Genomic DNA, 25,488 nt, shown 5'->3' with positions numbered 1-25,488 from the left:
GGGGATCCCTTGAGAGCAGAGACTGTCTTGTTCACTTTGCCTTGAAGTGCGTACCAAATGAGTTATGTGCCAATGAGTAATGAACAATAGTTCTATTCAAATAGTATGTATTTATAATTATTGTGTATCAACCTGTAAGTATCCTATAATCTGATATAAAATCCTCAAAGTTTAAAAAAGAAATTTATACCAAGGCTTTGATTTAGCCTGAGCTAAATCATTTTTAAAATTTGTGGCTTTGAGGCATTTTATTATAAAAAGGTGGTATTCATATACATAAATGAATAAGAACTTAAAATTCATCATACATTTACTTCATTTTTTAGCTTGACCTTCTAGTAAATCTTTAGCTTCATTGATTTTGGCTGCTATATAAGGAGATCCACCTATAGGAAGAAAGAAAGAAAGAAGGAATAGTTATAATATGGATTCTCAATTTCTGCTTGGTGAAAAGCTATTCTCTTGTTTCAAAGATCCCTATGCTTATCTAAGAGGTGGAATTAGCAGAAATGGTGTTTTGGCTTTTTAAAATAACTTGACACTGGAACTGGACAAATACTTGGTTCATATATCTGACCAGTGGGAAATGAGGTAATTCATAGGACAGATTTCCACAAAAATGGCACCTTTTAAAAAAGCTTATATTGATAGAAATGATTAAAAAAATTATCATACTTACGTGACTTTTAAATAGTGTAAGTTACCCATTCATGATGACTAAAAGTCATAAATGAACACCAATTTATTTTACTGTGTTATTTTTAAAACCATGAAATTCTCAGAGGCTTCTGAGCTTTGCTGCAAAGATCCACTTTGCTTTAGCCTTTTTTCCTATTACTAAACTGCCCTTTTATGATGTCACCTACAGCTGCTTTCCTACTAAACTGCTTCAAGCAGTGCTTCTCAAGAAAGTGTGGTCCTCAGACCAGCAAGCATCCGCAATCAGTAACAAGCTTACTAGAACTGAATATTTATAGGCTCTACCTTAGACGTAATGAATCAGAAGCCTTCCAGTTAATACAAGCTATGTCGTAAAAGAGGTTATACAGTCAGATACCAATTATAACCCTATTTAAACTCAAAACCTCCTTTCTTAAGGAGAGGCCTCTCCTATGAAAGTAAAAGGATTTGAACACTGGAACGTGGGTTTTGTGGTTTATATATTGCTATTCCATTTGGTCTCCCAACACAGTCTGGGCTGCTTAACAGGGAATCAGAAACCAATATATACATCCTATAGGTTTCTAACTAGGTAACCTCTAGTTAAAAGGTCAAATAGATAGGAAAAAATTACCCTTTAGTTTCACTGAAATTCAACATTTTCTTTAATTAAGAATGTAGACCCTCCCCAACAGTAGCAGTAGCAGTATTTGAGACTCACTACTAGAAGTCACATCACAGCTGCAGATTTCAAAACATGGTTAATGCTTATCACTACTTCCAAATTATAGCAGTTACTAGATCTGCTCAATCTATAAATAAATTTTTCATGCAGAATTTATTAAGACATCAACAAATGTATCCAGCCTGGGAGACAGTGTTCACATACAGATCTAGGCATTTCCCTTATAACAGCCAAAAATCAGATATAAAATTATCCCATTAATAATTAGTCATTCCAATAAAATGTAACAATAGTTTGATGACTACTTACCCTTGTCTGGGTGATTTAAAAGCATAATTCGTCGATGAGCATCCCTTATTTTTCCTTTATTGGCAGTAGGGCTAATTTAAAAAGAATAAGGTATTGTTTAGACTAGTTCTGGATCACATCAGAAAACTACTTTATAAAGTCAAGTAAAGATACTGTGAAAATGAAGTCAACACAACAGTATGAAAAGCTATTAAGGAATCTCTTCTCTTAACACACAGAAAGTTGAGTATTCTGAATCAAACAACTAAACAGAGCACCTTAGGAAAAATAAGGCATTCTCAAACAAAAATTTAGTCGAATCTGAAACTATTCATTACAACAATCCTTTTATTGACAAAGGAAAGCATACTTAAGTGTTTGGAAACAAAGGCAGAATTTCACCACAGAAATGTGTTACACAGTTACAGAGAACAATATTGAGCACTGATTATCTGTTGAAAAATCTACCTTCAATGAGTTTAAAAAGTACTTATGTGTCAGTGTGGCTTCTCACTGGACTTTTGTAGGGAATGTTTAGATCTTAATGTACATAATAACTCCCTACTAATAAAAGAGAGGTCTTTTTTACAGTTGTTCATAGCTCCAAAGTTGACGAAAAATATTAAAAACAAATTATTTTACCTTACACCTAGTATTAATGCTGCTTCTCGTTTTGTCATTTTGGGTTCAAACCCACCTCTGTAATAGCCACCACTGAAGGCCTGAAAGAGAAGAAATGTTTGTAAGAAAAGATTATTAGAATAAACTGAAAGTTACTAAAAAATGTCTGTAAATGTTCATGGAACCAGCAGAAAAACTAAGATATAGTACAATTCCCATGGTATTTTAGCTTTATAAGTAACAAATATTTTAATGATCATTAAACAGACCCATTTTTTCCCCCCAAATTAAATTGTTTTGAAGATATAAGACAAAAAGAACAGTGCCTCAAAGCCAGTTCTTCTGGGAGTAAAGGGAGGATTATTCCAAGTTAGCCATGTTCTAGATAAAATCTGATCTCAGAATATGACTGTATGTTTTAGAAGAAGTGCCTCAAAAAGAGGATTTAGAGGTCTTTTGAGACAAGTGGTTCAAGGTTATTTTGAGGTTCAAGGCTAAAATAAAATAAGACCTTAGGGTATGTATTGAAAAAAATCAGCTTATTAGGTCCAGAATTATATGTCAGAAATCATACTGGTAAAACCTACCACCACCCTACTCTATCACGTTCAATCACAACAATAAAAACCAATACTCTACAGGCTGTCACAGTCAAATTTACTCTGAATTGTGACCACAGAAGGTATGATCATCACATCCAGCCATACTCTAGAGCCTAATTAACTGCAGTGTTACCCAAGTATCATGTTACGGAGTGCCAGGGCCACATAGACCCCTAGATCCCTCTGTGCTTGTGATGCACAGCAAGATGAGGGAGGGCACGAATGTGGACAGATTATGCTGAAGGTAACTATGTGAACAATAGAGTGATACTAACTTTCATGATACTAGAACTATTAAGACCTATGTCCCAAATCCATCTCACATAACATTTGATTTTAGGGTAGCACCATTACACAGCTCAGAACTTCTAAACCCTTTTTGTGGGAAGCAAGAGAAGGGGTCCAAAGCAATCAGTGAGAACTTCATGGATGTCTGGAAATTTACCCTCCTCAAGTGTGGCTCGTGGCTCTAGGCTCTAGGCTTCATACACAGACAGTAAAGAATTAGCAAAAATGTTTAGCAAATCTTACAGATTTTGGTAGACTTTGAAAAACTTGTTTTACTTGCGGCTCCATATGCTTCATGGCTTGCAAAGCATAACGGCCTAAAAATAAAAGCAATAATATGATTAAAAAGTTCCCATCCTCTCCTAGTTCATTTCCACCCCCAAACCATAAACAAACCTGCAAATCCTGCAGCAGCAATGGTCAGTCCAACTGCTACCACTGTACTGGCCTGGTAAGGGGAAGGAGAGTAAGTATTTATTTCTCTTATTCTTACCCTACCCTATCATGCCCATTCTCCCATTCCAACTTATTACAAGTTTTATTTCAAAGGGAGAAACAACTTTTAGGGTGAAAATATTCTGCTCAAGGATCTGCAATTTTTATATCTAATGCATTGTAAAAGTATGGGATTTTCACTAAGGAAGAAAAAGGCAAGTCGATTTGCTTATTTACTTTTACAAAGTGAAAGGATGATTTCCCTCGCTTTGACCTCTCTTTCACCTCCAGACAAGTGGAGTCATTAAAATTCAATCAAGAGCAATGATAACAGTTTCTGCTAGAGAAGGAAGAACTGTTTACAGAGAATTCCTATAAAATTCTTACAACCTATTTTCAACGTTAAACGTGGGCTTAACTAGACTAGCTTTTCACAGGGCCTTCGGCACTGTCCTGCCTGACGATTAAAGAACAGGAAGGAAAGCCAAATATGTTCAGGAATCGAGAAGTGTGTCAGCAAGAGCCAAGGGGGAAGATGAGCAAAGTAGAGAAAAGACTGTGATGATGTTACGGGAAGGGCAGCTATAATAGAATGCGTTTCCATCAATCTCCGATCCCCAGGGACGGCGGGCACAAAGGCCCAAGAAGGGTGAGCCAACAGCTTTGTGTCTTGGAGAGGGTGACTCTCTGGGGCGCTACAACCCCAGCCCAGAGTCGCATTAGGGAGGCAGCTGCGGCTCCTCTACTCCGAGACCTTGAACCAAGATTGAGGCCTGGGCCTGAGATCGCCCAAGAGGCCGGAAGGCCGCACTCACCATGGCTCCCGCTCGGCTCCCCTGCCTCCACCGGGAGAGCTGTTCATCCCAGCCCAGAGGCCGCAGCCACCAGCTCTGCGCCTCTACCACAAAGCAACGCAGGCTCCGCTACAGGTACAAGCCGCCCAGACACGGGCGCCCCGGGAAATACGGCAGTGGCGGCCGTAAACCAGAGCCGGGAAACTGTCGTAAAAGGAGACAGCCGACGGGAAGGAAAAGGTCGCTCAAGCAGTGGGCAGGTGGAGAACACGACTTCGGATTGGTGGATGGGTGGGCGGATCACCTCCTTACTGGGCTCAAAGGTGGGGCTTCTCGGTGTTTTGCTCTTTGCTCCTTGGCCGAGGGTATTCGGAAATTCCTGCGGGGAAGGGTACTGGTGTAGAAGGGCGTGAGCAAATACTGTGTAGCTTCACTCGGAACGTTTTTCTTTTTCTACCTCAGCACTTCCATTTGCCATTTATTTCGTTTATAATTGTCAAGGTTAATGAGTATCCTTAAAAATGCCTAACAGCCCCATCATGAAGCCAGATAAATATGTACCAACCCAGTATACCAAAAAGAAGATGTTCCAGAAAACCGAACGAACAAGCCACATTGTGTTTCAGAGAGTGTTCGGTAGCATTCTTTTATTTAAAATAATGTTATTTAACTATGTGACTTGACAGAAACTTGTGTGAATGTTTGGGGTTTTGTTTTGTAGAATGGAATTACCACTTGAAAGACAGTTAATATTCTGAACGTGAGACCTCAAAATCCCCACAACTGAAAAATACTATTTAAAATTTCTCCTCTCCTCAAAGGAAAGAGTAGGGTTTGATTTTGCCCTTACAGAGCATCAGTTTCATATATTCTTACATAAATGCTTAAGAAGAGAAAAATAATGGAGACAGTAATGACAACTTTACAATGCAATGTTTGGATGATTAAAATAAATCTGGAGTTACTTTTCACTTAGAACTTATAAAGTATTAGGAATCTGTTTATCCTGCAATGAAATTCTGCTTTGACCAGCTGGTTGGTTATTAGACAGATACGGAAATAGGTTGACTCTGTTTTCCTTATCTATAAAAAGATTCTGCATTTGACTCTCCAAGAGCTCTAATAGTCCTGATATTTTCGTAATGCAAGTTATTGTCAACAAATGATCCAGCACTAAGACTCTAGTGTTAAGTGTACATCTTCCTCTTTTGCCTTTCTTCTATCTAGATTTACCTACAACTACAAAAGAAATAATCAAGTAAGGCATAAGATCTTGGGACCAAATTGGCCAGGAAAAAAAAACTGCTACTATAAAGCTTTCTATCGTGTTTAGTTTTGGTATGTACAAACTATGGCATGCAGCTTTCTTGAGGAACACAAACTCAGCCTCCGGAAACCAGAGATGGACAACACAGGGAGGCACTTGAAGTTGAAGTGAAGATTGCTTTGTTTTTGGAGGCAAATCAAACTAGATGTACAGGGTGGGTCTGTCACTTACTAGTTGTGTGACTTTGGAAAAGTTATTTATGACTGAGTTTTCTCATTTGTGAAACAAGGGTAATGATTACTTTGCCAATTTTTTGTAAGGATAGAAATGTACATAGTGTGCTCTACACATAATTATCACTCAGTGTGTATCTGTAATTATTAAGAAGGAAGAGTGCAAATTGGCATGCAAAAGCCTTTCCAATTATCATGACACTTTGCCCATTTATGTGAGCCTGGTAATCCCTTCCCAGCCCACAAAGGGCATGCAAAGAACCCTTAAAAGCAATTTTTTTTTTTAAATGCCCATTGACTGATGAGTGAATAAGTAATCACTCCTTGTTTCTTCTAGCTTATGGTGACTGCCAGCATACCTTGACTTGTGACTGCACAACTTCAATCTTGAAGGAAGGTCAGTATCTTGAAATCTCTGTCTACTCTGTCTTCATGTTGCCTTTCTCTTTTGTATGTAAACTCTTCACTGCCTCCCTCTTAAAGGATACATATAGTTGCATTTAGGGTCCATGCCTGTAATTCAGTATAATCTCCCCATGTCAAGATCCTCAACTTAATCATAGATACAAATACTGTCCTATAAGCTAACATTCACAGGTTTCATGTTTTAAGACTTGGTATCTTTGGAGGCCATTATTTAGTCTACTATAGAGGATAAGAGAAAACAAAAGAGGGGACTAGCAGGGATAAAAGAACAAGAGAATGAGAAAATACTCAAGCTCATTTGCTCAATTTTTCCTCCCAAATTTGTCAATCAGGTAAGTCACTTCTTGGGGAGAAATAAGTGAGAGGTGAGAGGGAGCAGCGAGAAGTATGCTTGCATAGAGGCTTTCAAACACTTTTTGACTATGACTCTTAGTAAAAAATATATTTTACCTTGTGACCCTAAGGAATAAGTATATACTTGAATGCACACACACACACACACACATGCACACACAAGTGCACATTGAATTTAATATGAACTTAAATTGAATTGAATGGAAATTAGTTTTTGAGACAATATTTATAGTTACTTCATGAGATACATGCTGGTCTTTTCTATTTCTTAAAAAAAAAAAAAAAAGCCAGGAAACCCAGTAAGTTCACAACTGACTAAGTGTTCATAATCTGAAGTTTGGAAAGCATCACTCCATAAAAATCCACTCTTGGGAATATGATGCCAGGCAAATAAGAGCTGTTATTATTATTTTTTGTAAAAACTACATGCCAGGTATAGTGCTAAGTGCTTTATGTTGATTATTCGCTTTATTCCATGATAGCAATTTTTTTTATATTTTGCAGATGAGGATATTTTGATAAATATGTTTGTTTTCCCCTCCAGATCCTTTCTCTGCTGTTTTCCATTCTACTCTGTGTTCCAGAGGAGCACAGGCGGCTAGGAGGCTGACCTCAGTGGACTCCATCAGTGGGATCCCTTGTCTTCTGGCTTCGGGTTCAGTTATTTCTGGGATCGGAAGATCAGCAAGCAGGAGGAGAGGGAGTTCATCTTCATTTCTCCCATCTTCCTTTCTGGTGGTTGCTCCAGGCTGACTGAGTTTGTCCCCTGAAGAATACAGCTCCTGTTGCATGTGTGTGTTCAGGTAATTACTCCTATCTCTTGTTCTTTCGTGTCTAAGGGTGGTAATGACTCCATTGGTCCCTAGAAGCTGCACTAGACACTGCACACTTGACCATCAGTCTAATTTCCCATAATCCCATCCACACCTTTGTAAAGAGTCCTTAATTAAAATTTCCTCACTTATTCCATTGGGGTATGCCGTCTGTTTCCAGCATGGATGGTGATATAGGAGGTTACTGCAACAAGTAGGAGATGATGGTAGCAGTTGAAATGCAAAGAAGTGGCTGGACTCCTGCTTATATTTTGAAGGAAGAGAATTTGAAGGACATTGATAGAATTTGCTGATGGATGAGATGTAGTGTACGAGAGAAAGGATTCAGGAATTACTCCCAAGCAGTAGGCTTGAGAAGTTGGAAGGCTGGAGTTGCCACTTAATGGGACTGGAAAGACTTCAGGAAGAGCAAGCTGGGAGTGGGAGCTGTTGCTGTGTTAAGTTTGAAATATCAACTACATATTTAAGGATTTTCAAGTAGACATTTGAATATATGTCAGGTGTCGAGAGAGAGGTCTGAGAGTCATTGGCCCATAGATGGTCTTCAAGGCCTTGGGACAGATGAAATCATTCGCTGTACGAGTGGAGAGGGAAAGAAGTGGAATGAGGGCTGTGTTTTGGGATCGTTCATATTTGGAATCGGGGGATATGAGGAAAAGCCAGCAAATTAAAGTGAAAAGGGGTGACCAGAAACTAAGTGAGTGTGGTGTCCTAGAAGCCAAATGAGGAACGTATTCAATGGAGGAACTGTATACAATGCTGCTAAAAGAACAAGTGAGAATTGGCTACTGGAGATCATTGATGGTGTTTATGAGAAGAGTTTCTGCAACATGATGGGGACAAAAGTCTGATTGGAGTGAATTCAAAAGAGGACAGGAAGAGAAAGAGTGGAGATATGGATTATATAAGACATCTTTTCCAGAAAATTTTGCTGAAAAAGGAACTAGAGAACTAAGAGCATGCCCAGAGGGAGAATTAGAATGAGAGGTTTTTTTGTTTTTGTTTTCTTAAGATGGAAGAAATTAAAGCATGTTTATTTGCTATAGGAATGATCTTACAGAGGGAAAAATGGACAAAATTCATTGAATGACATAATTTAAGAATGAGAAGAAAATGTAGAGACCATTTCCCACCCCCATCAGCTTTGTTTTATGAATGAGGAAACTTGAGTCTCAGAATGGTTGATTTTTCTTAAGTCCTGACAGAGTCCAGTAATTGCTCACCCTATTGTCCATTTTCTAGATGTATATAATGTTAGGGTCGTGAGATGGTCACAGAATTGGCTTTCTCTATATTTCCTTGCCACTCTTTTTAGAAATTTGCTCACATCTGGGTTAATGGAGCTTAAGTTCCTGACTAGCAGCCTTCTGGCCCACAGAACCTTTTGTAGGCAGCTGCTCACACAGTGCTCTCTGTAAAACTGAACAGCACTTAATAAACATTTCATTCCCTTCCCTTGCCCTTCACTCCACCCCTTTTTATCCTCTTCCTTTCCTCCTGATCTTTAGTGATCCTGCCATGACCTGACAATCTGCCAGTGGGAATTCATCCTATTCTCCCCTGTTAGGATATGAATATTCTTGGTAAATGATCATACTGAGCAATGATCAACAGACTCCTTCATGAAGCGTTTTAAGAGATCTTCTTGGTGTTAATTAATAGGAAAAGAAATGCTCTAATCAGGGAGCAGAATGGAAGGAAGAAAGAAGAAGTGTAGAGCAAGAGAGATGGAAAATAGGCCTGGGTAAGAATATGAGGACCTCGGGCAGTGGGGAAACAGGGAGGATGCTGGAAGGCCAGGAGGGAAGGCTGAGGTTCAGCCCCCTTCCTTCCAGTTTGCCTCATCTGCATCCAAGTCAGGTGACCCCCACCCTGCCTTGTGGCTATTATAAAATAATTTATAACTATTTCTCCTGTGATTTTCTCTCCCCTTTCCTCAACTTGTTTTATTTTTCCCTCACTGCAACTGTTTTAGTCTGACTTCCTACTTTCCTTTCTACTTATAAGAACTGTTGTCCTTATAAATAAAGTCCAGAGTATGTGAGTGGAGGGCCAGTCAGAGAATGCAATGCATTTGACCAGACTGATAGCACCCAGGAGGCTTGTATTTCTGTGTAAAGGCTCTGCTGTCTTCTCAGGCTGTGAGGAAGGAAAACTGAGGCACTCAGGATTTCAGGGAAAGCTTGGAGATTGGTGTAGTCTAGAGGTCCTTTCCCAAAAGGAGATTTCCCAACCAACCCTCCATTTCATTCCATTTTTGGACTTCTTTTTTCCATTGCCTTTCTCAGTCCTTTCTCCCCTTCCCTCACCAGAGTTCCACTCGTGTGCTGCAGCTTTATGCATTGAATAAATTGGGTCTTCCCTGCTGAGCTGTCAGTAAATGGAGCTGACCAACAGAATAGTCTGTGTAAGTGCATCTTGTGCCTGGGCCAGACAGACAAGTACAATTATTTGATTGCTGGAGACTGCTACTAAATGACGGTGAAATAGTAGGTCTGAGACTTGTTGGTGAATATTATTAATAATATAGTGTCATGCATTAATAACATAGTGTCATGTGAAACAAAGCTACGCTAGAGGGTCTGTCTGAAATCCCATTTTAAATCACTTCTTCAGGGAGCTAGCTGGTGGAGGAGACGAGAAGTAATAAAGCAAGGTGTCTTTAAGCAACCATTTGGGAGTTTCAGTCCAACATAAGCTGAAGTTGAGAGAATACGCATTGCCTTCATGAGTTTTTGGTGGCTAGAGTAAAGCATGGAGTTCATCTCTGGCTAACTGTGATAAAAATTACATGACTAGAGTGCTCTCCTATGAAAAATCTTCTTTCTCATCATTAAAACCCTTGAAGAGAGCCCATTGCCAAAACTTCATGAAATTCTTTCTGGCAACTGTGAGGTCCTTCATAGTCAACTTCCTTAGTTCATCTATCACAGGTAACTCTTCCAGACCCCTCCACTTCTCCCTTCATAAAACCTCATAGTCCTGCCAGATGGGATGTGTCACCATTATTCTCCAGATGTGTCCTGAAGTCTACTGCCCCTGGGCTTGAGTAAAAGTAATTCCTTCCATTCCAAGTACCCTTCCCCCATCCCAGCTCTGTCCATCAGTTAAAGGCCCAGATCTAATGTGTCTTCTGTGAAGCCTTCTTTGTTCATTCATCTGGAATAGGTGTCCACAAACTTTTTATATGAAGTAACAGATAGGAAAAATTTAGACTTTGCCTCATGCAGTCTCTGTATTCTTATTTTATCAAACTGTAAAAACTATTCTTAGCCTGTGGTCCATTCAAAAACAGACCACAGGATGAATTCCGCTAATGAACCATAGTTAGCTAATCCATGGTCTAAACTGATCTCTCCTTTCTCTGGACTCCTATACAAATTTGGTCCTATTATATGTGCCACACAGCATATCTAATCTTGTATAGAAATTGTTGGTATACAAGTGTTTTCTCTATTGGACTGAAGAGAGTAGAAATCATGTCTTGTATACTTTATTTACTCCCTCCATCTGTTATGGCATGTGAACACAGAAAGTGCTCAAAAGATATTTTTAAAATGAATGAGTGAGTTACTTATAATAGCTTCCAGCAGGAACATCTTAATTTCCCAACTCTTCTAAGCCTTTGATTTTCTGACAGGCAGGTCTTATACCTCTACGCTGACCCTGGACCCCTTAATAAGGCCATGAGCACCATAAATGCAACTGGTAATTAGACATAGAATATTATTTTCATTTATTAAATATCATTCATTGAAAACTTATTATGTGCAAATCTCTGAGAAAACATCAATGAACAAGACAGACAGAAACCTCAGCTCCTTTTGCGCTTTGCAGTCTAGGCTGGGAAGCATGATCTTAATATGAGCTCTCCTCCTGATATGTCTCAACTTCACTGTCCTGTTTTTTCGGATCATTGACTTAATATATTTGCCACTTGGTTTACCACAGTGCAAGAAATAATAAAACTGTAATAATAAGAGCTTACATTTATGTATACCTTAGATAGTCATATATATCATTTTTAATATGTACAATCGCATAATGAATTTAAGGAAGCAAATAACTACATTTACTTATTTTGTTGTCAATCTGGATAAACTGTGGATCACAGTTGTCACTTAACCAGATCACAGGAGATAAACTAGACAACTAGAGGCAATGTCTTAATCACAAGCTAAGTTAAGCAACATCATTTAGAATCGGCATATCGTGCTTAGTAATTGGTGATGGTTTAAAAAATAACTTACTTAGTAAGCAAAGGTGTGGAGATTTGATTTAAAGTCTGTTTGATTCCTAAGCCTCAATGTAATCAAAATATTATTGGATCATGTTGAGTTTTATTCTGAGCACAGGTTTGCATTGCAATGAATGGCAGTGAAGCAAAAAATAAAAATAAGAAAGAAAAACAACTACAAATTCAATTAGTTGGAAGAGATTAAGATATTTTATGGCAGCCTCTAAAGAGAATCTCAAAAAAGGGACTAAGTTTTCAGCAGTCAGAAGAATTTCCTTAAGATCCTCTTTCCTTACTGTATCTTTCTTACTGTCTTCCTCACACAAAGTCCATTGCCAGATAAAACTCTTGACTCTCCTAATTCTCCCCCAGTGCTGTTTGCTCAGCTCTTTCTCCTCCTGCTACCACTCCTCAATCAATTTGATTTCCTTTGTCCCGTTACTCTCTGCCCATTCAATGTTTTCCCATTCTTTTATATTTTCTCCCTTTCTGCGATGCACACTATGGTAGGTAGATTCTAAGGTGGCCCCCAAGATTCCCAGCCACTGGCATACATCCCCTGTATGATTCTGTCCTCTTGGGTGTGGGCTGGACCTGTGAATATGGTAGGAACATGGCCTCCTTGGGTGATTTCCTCAAAATAAAAAAGGTGTTGAGATAGTCACTGTGCTTACACTACTTTATGTAAGACACTATCCTAGCAGACTGGAGTGAGATTCTCCTGCTTGCTTTGAAGAAGTAAGCTATCATGGTTTAAAAGGTCTTGTGGCTAGGACCTGAAGGTGGCCTCTAGAAATAGAGATCAACCTCTAGGAGCTGATAGCAGTAAGAAAATGGGGCTTTGGTTCTCTGACTGCAAAAACTGAATTCCGCCAACAACTTCAGTGAGCTTGGAAGAGGCCCAAGCCTCAGGTGAGGTTGCAGCCCTAGGCTGACACCTTGATTTCAGCCTGGTGAGCCCCTGAGCAGAGAACTTAACTACAGTGTGCTTAGACCTCTGACCTAGTGAGGTAATATATGTTATTGTAAGCCAGTACATTTGTGGTAATTTATTACACAGCAATAGAAAATGAATACATGTACATTAATTTGGTTTGTGTGATAAGGCCCAGAAATATCAGGGAAAAGGGAAAGGAGTGTATTCATATTTTTGTTTTATACATTTATATTTTCTTATTTGTTACACCATTGTTCCAATGGTTTTAATCTGTTTTCCCCACTATATTACACAAACAATACACCTGAAGAACATGTTATCTTTCTATCACAATAGTGGCTCCCTATATCTGTAAATATAGGATATTTACATCCAAGGGTGGGTCTAAGGCACGTATGGTTTGTCAGAGTCCCCTGGTGGCTGGGATATGCTTTTGGTTGAGAACTACTGTACTATAATATTTCAGGGACTCCTAAAACTGGGCCTGCCAGCCATCTCTGGACTAGATCATACATTGACTTTATTTGATTTCAATGAGCTGGAAATTTTAAGTCATTAAAGTCAGAGACCAGTCAGAAAGTTTTCACATGTCCCCTCTTCCTGATAAAACTAAGTGCTAGACATTACCTAGATATAACCTGCCCTTTTCCTGCCCTCTACCTAAAAATGGGATTCTTCAATCATCAAAGCAGTTCTGGGCTTCCAACAAAGTTGTTATTGCTCTCTTAGTAATTATAGGAGCCTGGTAAGGGGGATACCTGCAGGTGCCTACAGACCCAATCATCTGTTATTTGAGGGAGGTGTTGGTGGAGGAGCTTATGGCTCCTTTCATTAAATTTTCTCAGGGGAAAAACTGTAGACTAAGGTGACATCTAACATAACTCCTCTTTCTTGTTGTGTGTTTCTCCCTTCTTTTCTGTCAATGTTCATGTGGAGAATTACATTAATTTCTTAATGTTAAGACAATTTTGCATTCCTCAACTGGATTGTGATATATGAATTCTTTTTCTGTATTGCTGGGTTTGGTTTGCTAATATTTTATTTAGGGTTTGTACCTATGTTCACTCAAAACATTGGCCTATAATTTGCCTTTCTTATAATGTCATTCCAGGTAGTGATGTCAAAGTTCTACTGACCTCACAAAATGAATTGGGATGGGTGGTAGACTAGAAAAATGGCCCCCTAAATGCCATTCATAACCTAATCCTTGGAATCTATTAATATTACCTTATTTGGGAAAAAAAGTCTTTGCAGATATGAAGTTAAGGATCTTGTGGGGAGATTTTCCAGGTGGGCCCTAGATGCTACTAAATGTGTCTTTATAAGAGAGGGGCAGAGAGAGATTACACACAGTAGATAATACAGTGTAGGATGGAGGCAGGGATTGGATAAGCCAAGGGATGTTGGCAGCTCCCAGAAGCTGGACTAGGCAAAGAACGAATTCTCTCCTAGAAGCTCCAGAGGGCGTGTGGCCCTGCTGACACCTTGACTTTGGCCCAGTGAAACTGATGTTAAACTTCTGCCTCCAGAACTGTGAGAGAATAAGTTTCTGTTGTTTTAGGCCAGTTTGTGATAACTTGTCAAAGCAGCCATAGGAAACATATATGCAGTGTTCCTTACCATTATTTTTTTGAATTCTCTGGAAGAATATGAAAAAGTGATATAATTTCTTCTTAAAATGTTTGGTAGAAGTCACCAGTAAATACTTCTGAACTGAGGTTTTCTTTTTGGGAGTTTTTAATTATAGATTTATTTCGTTTTATAGTTACAGAAATGTCGATATTTTCTGTTTTTTCTTGGTAAGTTATATATTGTTTAGGATTTTTGCCCTTTAAATTTCCAAATTTAAAGGCATAAAGTTATTTAAAATATCCTGTTAATATCTTTGTAAGGTCTGAATTATCTATAATGATGTCTTCTTGGGATAGCTATGCTTCTTTCTTATTTCTTGATCAGTTTCAGTAGACATTTATCAATTGAAAAAGTTTTATAGAGAACCCAAATCTGACTTTATCATCACTATTATATATTTAGTTTTGATTTATTAATTTCTGCTCATATTTTTACTATTTCCTTTCTTTTACTTAATTTCAGTGTATTTTGCTCTTCATATTCTGACTTCTTGTTATGTTTGTTTAAATGATTAATTTTCCACCTTTCCTCTTTTTTAATACATGCATTTAGGACTATAAATTCCCCTCTAAGCATTGCTTTAGCTATAAGCCACAAATTTAGATAGGTGGTATTTTTATTATCATTCATTTCCAAAGTTTTCCTAATTTCTATTGAGATTTTTGTCTTTTTAGACCCATTGGTTTTATAGAAGTGAATTAATTCATTCTCAAATGTATGGAGTCTTTAAGTTACTTTTTAAAAAAATTGACTTCTTGCTTAATTACAGTGTGTCAGAAAATATTCTATATTATTTGATTTGAATGAAATTTCCTGAGACTTGCTTTATGGCTTAGGTTATGGTCACTTTTAATAACTACTTCATGTATATTTGAGAGAGATACTTATTCTGCCATTGTTCAATATATATCATTAGTTTGTTTGCTGATAACGGTCAAATCTTCTGTATCTTATTATTTGTCTGTTTGTTCTATCGCATTCTGGAAGATATTTGTGTGTTAAATATTCTACATAATTGTGGATTTCTCCATTTCAGCTTTTAGTTTTTTGATTTTTGTTTTATGTATTTGGAGGGTGTGATAGCATGCATAGAAGTTCAGAATAGTTATATCTTCCTGTTGATTGACTTTTTATCCTTATGAAATCCATTTTTTATCTCCAGTAATATTTCTTGCCTTAAAGTTTTATTTTCTGATCTTAGTAAATCTATATCAATTTTCTTTTGGTTAGCCTTTGCATGCTGTATCTTTTCATATTTTACTTTCAACCCTATTTCTTCTTTCTTTTTTCTTCCAGTTTTACTGAGATATAATTGACATAAAGCATTGTATAAGTTTAAGGTGTACAGCATGATGATTTGATTTATGTGCTTCATGAATGATTACCACAATAAGTTTAGTGAACATCCGTCATCTAATATAGATAAAAAGTAAAAGAAAGGGGAAAACATTTTTTTTCATTGTGATGAGAACTCTTAGGATTTACTCTCTTAACAACTTTCATACATATCATAACAGCAGTTCTAATTATATTTATCATGTTGTATAATATATCCCTAGTACTTACTTAACTTGTTACTGGAAGTTTGTACCGTTTGACTACATTCATCCAGTTCCCATCCTTCCACTCCTACCTCTGGAACCTTTCGATCTGATGTCTTTTTCTATGAATTTGTTTGTTTTTGAAGTATAATTGACATGCAACACTATGTTAGTTCCTTGTGTACAACATAGTGGTTTAATATATCTATATATTACACAATGATCACCACAATAAGTCTAACCATATCTGTCACCATACCAAGATATTACATTATTATTGACTTAATTCCACACACTGTGCATTTCATACCCTGACTCATAAGTTGGCATTCAAAGTACCTCTTAATCTCCTTCACCTTTCTCTTCTCCCTGTTTCTTTATAAACTGTACTGTTGTAAGCAACATATAATTGAGAATTTAAAAAATTCCAGTCTGATCATCTTAGTTCATTTAATTTGTCTATTTAATTTATATTTAATATAATTAATTTTATTTATTTGTTTTCTACTTGACCCTCCTATTCTGTGTTCTCTTTGTCCTCCTTCCTTGTCTTCTTTTGGATCAGTTAAGTGTTTCATTTTGTTTTTAAAATTCCATTTCCGTTCCTTTATTAATTGTTGGTTACACATTCTTTTACTATCCTTCTGGTGGCTATTCTGATGGTACAGCATGAATCTTTTACTTACTAAAATCTAATATAAAGTAATACTTTTGCCACTTCCTAAAAATCTTTTTCCTTTTCTGCCTTTTATGTTATTGTTGTCATGTATTTTAATTATACATATATTTCAAATACCAGAAACTTTGTTTTTATTTTATGCAATGTTTATTAAGATTTACCTAGATATTTATCTTTCTATTATTATTTATTCTTTTTATTTTTCTTTTCTTCATTTCCATGCCTCTGTCTGTGGTCAGATTCCCCTCACCTGAAGAAACACTTTTAGTATTTCTTTTATTGTGGTCTGTTGGGGACCTACAGTTTTTGCTTGCTTGGAAATATCTTTATTTTGTTTTACTTATTAAAGGATATATTCACTATATATACAGCTGTAGATTAATAGCTAATTCCTTTTATCACTTCAGATAAAACATTTCAATGTGTCTGGCTCTCATATTCTGGTGAGAAGTAAGATCTCAGTCTAATTTTGCACATTTGTCATTTTTCTTTGGGTGCTTTTAAGCTTTTTTTATCTTTATCTTTGTTTTTCAGCAATTTTAATGTAATGTACCTATATGTGGATTTTTAAAAATTTCTACTTCATGGGGACAGTTTTTCTTCGTAAACCTGTGGATTTTTTTTCATTTTGACAAATTCTCCATTATATTTCTTCAAGTATTGTTTTTAACCCATTTTCTCTTTTCTCTCTTTCTGAAACCTCAATTAGATGCATGAGAAAACTTCTTACTATATATCCGCTTTTTTTCACTCTGAATTAGTTATCTGTCTGAGTAACAAATTACCTCAAAATTTATGGCATAAAATAAACATTAGCTATCTCACATTTTCTCTAGATCAGGAATTAAGGAGCAAGCATCATTCTGCCCTAAGTTCCCTCATGAGGTTGCAGTTGAGATTTTGGCCAGAGCTGTAGTCATCTAAAGGTTTGAAGGGGGCTGAAGGGAACTTTTTGAGATGGTTCACTCACATGCCTGTTGAAAGGAGGCCTCATTTCCTCACTATGTGGATTGTTCAAAAAGGCTGCTTGAGTGTCTCATGATATGGTATCTGACTTTCCCCAGATTAAGTGAAAAAGGAGACAGAATGCAAGGAAGAGACAGTGCCTTCTGTGACCTAGTCTTGGAAGTCATAAAGTGTTAATTTTACTGTATTGTATTTGCTAGAAGTTGAGTTAGTAAGTCCAACTCACGCAAAGGGAGAGGAACTAGGTTCTACTTTTTGAGAGGACAAGTATTAAATAATTTTTGGATATATTTTAAAACCACCATACTTTGAATTCTGTTTTGTCCATCCTTTTCTATTTTTGTGCTTTACTCTTTTAAAAAAATTTTGTAATAATTTTATTTATTTGTTTTCAGTTTTATTAGGTAGAATTGTTAGAATTTGACTGAAGATACACAATATACTACATGTAAATACATATATACAATATTCTGCACATTAAAAATTTTTACATATGTGTACTGCTCATTGTTTCTAAGAACAGTTTAGAGCTTTAGCTTTTTAAAGTTACATAGTTATCAAAAGAATAAAGCCAACCACAAAATAAGAATCAACAGAATGCAGTAATCCAATCATAAAGGACAATCATATGTGCTCACACATATTCAAGAAATCAGTCATCTAAGTTATAAATAATAACTAGTTCATTTGTGTCCGTTTTTTTATGTGTGTTTCTTTTTGGGGGGAGGAAGTAATTATGCTTATTTATTTATTTTAATGGAGGTACTGGGAATTGAACCTAGGACCTTATGCATGCTAGGCATGTGCTCTACCACTGAGCTGTACCCTCCCCCTATATGTGTCCATTTTTTTAGATTCCACATGTAAGTGATATCACATGGCATTTTTCTTTCTCTTTCTAGCTTACTTCACTTAGAATGATAATCTCCAGCTCCATCTATGTTGCTGCAAATGGCATTATTTTATTCTTTTTTATGGCTGAGTAGTATTCCATTATATATATATATATATTTATATATTTATATATTTATATATTTATATATATATCTCCTCTTAATGCATTGTTGGAGTCAATTTGCTAGTATTTTGTTGAGGATTTTTGCATCTATATTCATAAGTGATATTGGCCTGTAATTTTCTTTTTTTATGGTATCTTTGGCTTTAATATCAATGATGGCCTCCTAGAATGAGTTTGGAAGTATTTCTTCTTCTGCAATTTTTTGAAATAGTTTTAGAAGGATAGATGTTAACTCTTCTCTAAAAGTTTGGTAGAATTTGCCTGTGAAGCCATCTGGTCCTGGACTTTTGTTTGTTGAGAGTTTTGAAGTTATTGATTCAATTTCAGTACTGGTAATTGGTCTGTTCATACTGTCTATTTTATCCCGGTTCAGCCTTGGCAAATTGTACCTTTCTAAGAAATTGTCCATTTCTTCTATGTTGTCCTTTTTGTTGGCATATAGTTGCTCATAGTAGCCTCTTATGATCCCTTGTACTTCTATGGTGTTGGTTGTAGCTTCTCCTTTTTCATTTTTGATTTTGTTAATTTGGGCCCTCTCCCTCTTGTTCTTGGTAAATCTGACGAAAGGTTTATCAATTTTGTTTATCTTTTCAAAGAAACAGCTTCATTTTCATTGATCTTTTCTATTGATTTTTTTAGTCTCTATTTCATTTATTTCTGCTCTAATCTTTATGATTTCTTTTCTTCTGACTTTGGGTTTTGTTTATTCTTTCTCTAGCTGCTTTAGTGTAAGTTTAGGTTGTTTAGTTGAGATTTTTCTTGTTTCCTGAGGTAGGCTTGTATTGCTATAAACTTCCCTCTGAGAACTGCTTTTGCTGCTTCCCAGAGGTTTTGGACCATTGTGTTTTCCTTTTCACTTGTGTCAAAGTATTTTTTGATTTCCTCTTTGCTTTCGTCAGTGACCCATTGGTTGTTTAGTAGTATATTGTTTAGCCTCTACATGTTTGCAGTTTTTGCAGTTATTTTCTTGTAGTTGATTTCTAACCTTATAGCATTGTGGTAGGAAAAGATGCTTGATACAATTTCAGTTTTCTTAAATTTGCTGAGGCTAGCTTTGTGGGCCAGCATGTGGTCAATTCTGGAGAATATTCCATGTGCACTCGAGAAGAGTGTGTATTCTGTTGCTTTTGGATGGAATGCTCTATAGATATCAGTTGAGTCCATATGGTCTAATGTGTTATTTAGGACCTGTATTTCCTTACTGATTTTCTGTCTGGGTGATCCATTGATGTAAGAGGGGTATTAAGCTCCTCTACTATTGTTGTGTTATTGTCAATTTCTCCTTTTATGTCTATTAACAATTGCCTTATATATTGAGGTACTCCTGTGTTGGATGCATATATATTTACAATTGTTGTGTCCTCTTCTTAGATTGATCCCTTAAGCATTATGTAGTGTCTTTCTTTGTCTCTTGTAACAGTCTTTACTTTGAAATTTATTTTGTCTGATATAAGTATTGCTACTTCAGCTTTCTTTTGGTTTGCATGGAATATCTTTTTCCATTCCCTCACTTTCAGCCTGTATCTCTAGCTCTGAAGTGGGTCTCTTGTAGACAGCATATATATGGGACTTGTTTTTATATCCATTCAGCCAGTCTATATGTTTTGGTTGGAACATTTAATCTATTTATATTTAAGGTAAGTATTGATACATGTGTTCTTATTGCCATTTTGTTAATTGTTTTGGGTTTGCTTTTGCGGGTCTTTTTTTTTTTTTCTCTTTCTTCTTCTTTGTTCTCTTTTCTTGTGATTTGATGACTAGAGAAGTTACTTTAAGATTTGTTGTAAAGCTGGTTTGGTGGTGCTGAATTCTTTTATCTTTTGTTTATCTGTAAAGCTTTGGATTTCTCCATCAAATCTGAATGAGAACCTTGCTGGATAGGATATTCTTGGTTGCATGATTTTCCCTTTTATCACTTTAAATATATCGTGCTACTCCCTTCAGCAGAGTTTCTGCTGAAAAATCAGCTGATAACCTTATGGGAGTTCCCTTGTATGTTATGTGTTGCCTTTCTCTTGCTGATTTTAATATTATCTCCTTATCCTTAATTTTTGTCAATTTGATTACTGTGTGCCTGGGTGTGTTCCTCATTGGAACTCTCTGTGCTTCTTGGATTTGGATGACTGTTTCCTTTTGTGAGTTAGGAAAGTTTTTGGTTATTATCTCTTCAAAAATTTTCTTAGGTCCTTTCCCTCTCTTTTCTCTCTCTCTTCTCTTTCTGGATCCCTATAATGTGAATATCAATGCATTTCATCTTGTCCCAGAGTTAATTTGTGCTTTACTTTTAAAGTTTTTTTTTCTTGACCTGTCTTTCAGTTTACAGAGTCTCTTTTTTTAGCTGAATTTTATGTGCTATTAAACACATCGATTGAGTTCTTAATTTTGGTTCTTTTTCAATTCTAGAATTTCTATTTGGCTGTTTATACATTTTCTAGTCACTGTATATAGTTTGTAGCTCACTGACAAAATTTTCAGTCTTTTCAGTGAAAAACGTGGATATGAACTATTTTTATGTTAATATCTGAGCAGTTAAATATTTGGAGCTTTAATGGCTCTGTTTCTCTTGTTTGTTGTTTACACTTATTCTTGTTCATATTGTCTTGCCTTCTGTTATATCTTCTTCTACTTGATTTTCTATGGACATTTTATTTAAAAAACTATTTGTAGAAGTTGTTTGAGAACTTGAAGGATGTTACCTTCTTCCAGAGTAGATTTTTTTCTCTTCTTTCAAGTGTCTGCAAGCACTGAACTTTGGAATCACATGAATCCAGCTTCAGAGACTGATATTTTCTGGACCACTCAAATTAGTTGAAGCTGAGAGATTTCATTCTGGTTCTCGTAACTCACAGGGTACAGCTCTTTGGGTGTACTAGTGTAAAGGTGGAGGGTTTACCACAGCCCTTATCATTGGGAGGTCTGGACTCTATTTTGTCATTTTTGCTGCATTAGCCTATAAAAAATGTTCTTTTTAGTATCTCAGTTGCCTCGCCCCAAATTGGCAAATGCTGTCAGGGCAAAAGAAGCTAATGTTTGGCTAACATCTTAGATTTCTGACTTCTCCAATATCTCAGACAACTTATTCTTTCATCTTGTTAGTTCTCTAACCCATTCAGGTCAATGTTTTATATATTATCCGTCCTTTCCTGTTTTCCTTTGTTGGTAGGATGATCTGAATTACTTAATCATGACTGAAATTCAAAGTCTCCCTGTTCTCTATAGCAATATAAAAAAAGATTTGAGAAAAATGAACAAAGCCGGAGGAATCACATGCCCTGATGTCAAACTATACTACAAAGCCATATTAATACAAACAGCATGGTACTGGCAGAAAAACAGATACATAAATCAATGAAACAGAATTGAGAGCCCAGAAATAAAGCCACACATATATGGACAATTAATATATGACAAAAGAGCAAAGAACATACAATGGAGAAAGGACAGTCTCTTCAATAAGCAGTATTGGGAACACTGGACAGCCACATGCAAAACAAGAAAGAAAGAAAGAAACTAGAACACTGTCTTGCATCATACAGAAATATCAACTCAAATGGATTAAAGATGTGAATGTAAGACCTCAAACCATATAACTCCTAGAAGAAAACATAGGCAATGTACTATATGACATTGGCCTTAGCAACATATACCTAAATATGTCTCTTCAGGCAAGGGAAACAAGAGCAAAAATAAACAAATGGGACTGCACCAAACTAAAAAGCTTCTGCACAGTAAAGGAAACCATCAACAAAACAAAAAGGCAACCTACCATATGGAAGAAGATATTTGCGAACCATATATCCGATAAGACGTTAATATCCAAAATATATAAAGAACTCATACAACTGAACAAAAAACAAACAATGTGACTTAAAAAATGGGCAGAGTTACTGAACAGACAGTTTTCTAAAGAAGACATACAGATGGCCAACAAGCACATGAAAAGATGTTCAACATCACTAATTGTTAGGAAAATGCAAATCAAAACAATTAAATATCACCTGATACCTCCTTGGATAGTTATTGTCAAAAAGACAAGCTATAACAACTGTTGGTAAGGATGTGGAGAAAAGAGAACCTTTATACACTGTTGGTGAGAATATAAATTGGTACAGCCACTATGGAAAACAATACGGAGATTCCTCAAAAAGTTAAGACTAGAACTACGATATGATCCAGCCATCCCACTTCTGGGTATTTATCTAAAGAATACAAAACACTAACTTGAAAATATATATGCATCCCTATGTTTATAGCAGTATTATTTACAATAGCCAAGGTATAGACACAGTCTAAGTGTCCATCAACAGATGAATGATGAATGGATAAAGAAGATGTGGTATATACATACACGTGTATATATATATCCACATACACAAAGTGGAATATTACTCAGCCATAAAGAGATAAAATCTTGCCATTTGCAACAACATGAATGGATTTTGAAGGTATTATGCTAAGTGAAATAAATCAGACCAAGAAAAATACCATGATTTTGCTTATATGTAGAATATAAAAACAAACAAACAAAAAATAAATGAATAAACTGAACAAAAACAAACATGTAGATGCTGAAAAGAGAGCAGTGGTTTCCTGAGGGAATGGGGTGGGATGGGGAAGGTGAAATGGCTAAAGAGAATCAACTATATGGTGATGAATGGAAACTAAATTTTTGGTGGTGAACATACTGTAGGGTGTACAGAAGTAGAAATATGTTGTACATATGAAACTTATATAATGTTATAAACTAGTATTTCTTTGATAAGGACAAATATAAAACAAAAAACAAAAATAGCAAGATCTGATTACAAACAAAATCTTTTAACAAAGAACATGCAGAAATTACATGTTCTTTTCCTTTGTTACAAAAAATCACTCATCTTCTGGGAATAGACATAGAAAACCTTGCCTACCTTAACTAAAAGCACAAATAATTATCATCCCACTTACGTCCAGTGAGGAGGAATATTAGTTGCATGGTAGTGAGAGATCTCTGGCCTCATGGATATAATTTTCCTTGGGAACTCTTATAATATATATTATAAATGGACTGGACAAGCTTATGTGGCATTTTGAATGTAATTGATAGGGAGGGAGAAGAGTGAGAGAAGAGAAAAGGGGGGTGGCGGGGGAGAAACAGATTCAGAGAGAGACAGAGGAGAAAACAAGAACAAGCTAGTTTGGTTGTGATCTTACTGACTGCAAGCCTAAACAGATTTATACGCAGACCTTTTGGGATGAACTGTCGCAGGGATTAACTGCATAGAGTTGTGGCTAGATGTGAAGAGAGCTTGGTATTCTGCATTTGTGTCTGAGCCCTTAAGGGAGAGGAACTTCAGGCAGAAGCTAAAGGAGTTACTTGAATGATGGCCTTGTTGAAATGAGGGTACTGGCAAAGCTGTTTTAATTCCCAGTGACAAGTGAGACACAGAAAGTGTTCAAGAGGTTTTGATGCTGGGAACTCTGTGGGAATGAAGTGCCATTTCAGTAATTTGGTGCTGTGACAATGAGATACCTAGTGAGAGCTCAGTAGGCAACTGCAATTGTGGTATGGTTAGAATTTAGAATGGAAAATTCAAATTTGGCAATCATTAGCCTACAGGTGAGATGGACCCCCTGAGAAACAAAGATATTGTTAAAAATAGTGATTCTGTATAAGCTATAAAAATTCTATTATTTTAAAAACAGAATTTAACTCTTTTAATTAGTTAATCTAGAGAATTGTAAGAATAGTGTTCCTAATTTTGGAACATCTCTGGGTAATATTTACTTAATCATGACATACTATATTTTAAATCAACTTTTGAATTCAAATTTGATAATATATTGTTTTGTATCGGGAAGTTTTTAAATCTTCTTATGCATTTTGTAAAATTTAAATAACTTGGTAATTAACTCTTACTTGAAGAGTTAATAGAATTAACAAATAAATCTGTCTGGGCTTGGCTTTTCCCCCCTTTTTCCTTTTGTTTTTAAAATTCCCTTCCTTCCTTCCTTCTTTCTTTTTGTGAAAAGCGGAGATGCGTGTCTCACCTGGGGTACCAAAAAATAAAAAAGAAAAGAAAAGTGGAGATGTAGATCCTTGATTGCCACTTCAATTTATTCTATTCAATTTGTTTACTTCTTTTTGAGTAACTTTTGTTAATTTTCCTTTTAAAAGAAATAAAGCATAAAATTTGGATGTTTTTAATATCTTAGTTTAGAGTTGACTATAACAGCAGTCTTTAGGCTGCATGTATCTCTAAGGATATATGACAACTTTCCTAAGGGTTTGTAGGCTATGATTGTTTTATGAGAATGCGAGAATAGCATAGCTTTTATCCACTCCAAATCTTATCAGCATATGCTGCTCCAAAGTGTCAAAATCCCAGTATATTCAAAAGACGTTTGAAATATTTGGCTCAGCAAAACATACTTTAATGAAAGCTTACTTTAAAATTTTTCTTTGGCTCTCTGAATTCTCTCTTTCCTACAGGGACGATTTCTGTCTGTACTTTCCATGATTTTTCTCTTTCAAGCTGTAGCTTTTTCTCAAATATCTGATAATTTTTGCCTGCCTATTCATGGTTGAAAACAAAGAAAAATGAAGGCTGACTGGAAGCTCAGTGTGAGGGGACCAAATATTGTGTTGGAGTTCTCCAAATACCAGGATTGAGAAGATATCACTATGGGATGCTATCATCCACACTAGTAGCCCTGGTTTTCCCCAAATGGTCATTTAGTTTCTTGAGAATGATTTTGGTTATGGAATGGTGGCACTGGTCATGAGGTTTAGACTTTCAATGAATCCTATGAATCTCTGAGTTTAGTCCCACTCTCACTTCCTCACTCAATTGTATCTGCTGTTTCGATGTCCACGCCTCTTCAGAATTCTTTTTGTTTATTTTGAAGTAGTTTTTTGGGTAACTTTGGTAGCTAAAGCTGTTCAATTTATTTTTAATTTATACACAATCGCAGTAGTTTCATTTATCTTACTGTAAATTCATAGATTATAA

At 36.2% G+C, this 25,488-nt stretch overlaps 1 protein-coding gene and 1 long non-coding RNA gene across 5 annotated transcripts in view; one reads left to right on the top strand and one right to left on the bottom strand.

The window, feature by feature from the left end:
• Positions 1-229: 229 nt before the first annotated feature.
• Positions 230-4,551, bottom strand: DNAJC19 (DnaJ heat shock protein family (Hsp40) member C19). Of its 2 annotated transcripts, XM_010947836.3 has the most exons (6): positions 4,395-4,551; positions 3,541-3,592; positions 3,388-3,461; positions 2,276-2,355; positions 1,655-1,725; positions 230-386 (listed from the first exon to the last, which is right to left on the bottom strand). In XM_010947836.3, exons 1-6 carry the CDS (start codon positions 4,395-4,397, stop codon positions 316-318), a joined length of 351 nt encoding a protein of 116 aa, XP_010946138.1. In that variant the 5' UTR covers positions 4,398-4,551; the 3' UTR covers positions 230-315. The 2 variants fall into 2 exon arrangements, with proteins under 2 accessions (XP_010946138.1, XP_045367256.1); XM_045511300.2 differs by lacking the exon at positions 3,541-3,592 and having other exon boundaries at positions 4,395-4,550.
• Positions 4,552-4,586: 35 nt separating this feature from the next.
• LOC123614783 (uncharacterized) overlaps positions 4,587-25,488 on the top strand; it is a 654,335-nt gene continuing 633,433 nt past the window's right edge. For all 3 annotated transcript variants that reach the window (XR_006722257.2, XR_012508173.1, XR_012508172.1), the window contains exons 1-3: positions 4,587-4,696; positions 6,211-6,270; positions 7,198-7,456. This is a non-coding gene — a long non-coding RNA (uncharacterized LOC123614783). The remainder of the gene's footprint in view (positions 4,697-6,210; positions 6,271-7,197; positions 7,457-25,488) is intronic.

The sequence above is a fragment of the Camelus bactrianus genome, chromosome 1 (assembly GCF_048773025.1).
Source record: "Camelus bactrianus isolate YW-2024 breed Bactrian camel chromosome 1, ASM4877302v1, whole genome shotgun sequence".
NCBI classification, from domain to species: domain Eukaryota; kingdom Metazoa; phylum Chordata; class Mammalia; order Artiodactyla; family Camelidae; genus Camelus; species Camelus bactrianus.
The sequence above is the reverse complement of the archived record's forward strand: the minus strand, read 5'-3'. Positions and strand labels throughout refer to the sequence as shown.

Coding starts and splice junctions, on each gene's coding strand:
- DNAJC19 (XM_010947836.3), bottom strand. Junction 3,462..3,540: donor TGCTGCTGCAGGATTTGCAG/GTTTGTTTATGG, acceptor TTTTATTTTTAG/GCCGTTATGCTTTGCAAGCC. Junction 387..1,654: donor TTTAAATCACCCAGACAAGG/GTAAGTAGTCAT, acceptor TTCTTCCTATAG/GTGGATCTCCTTATATAGCA.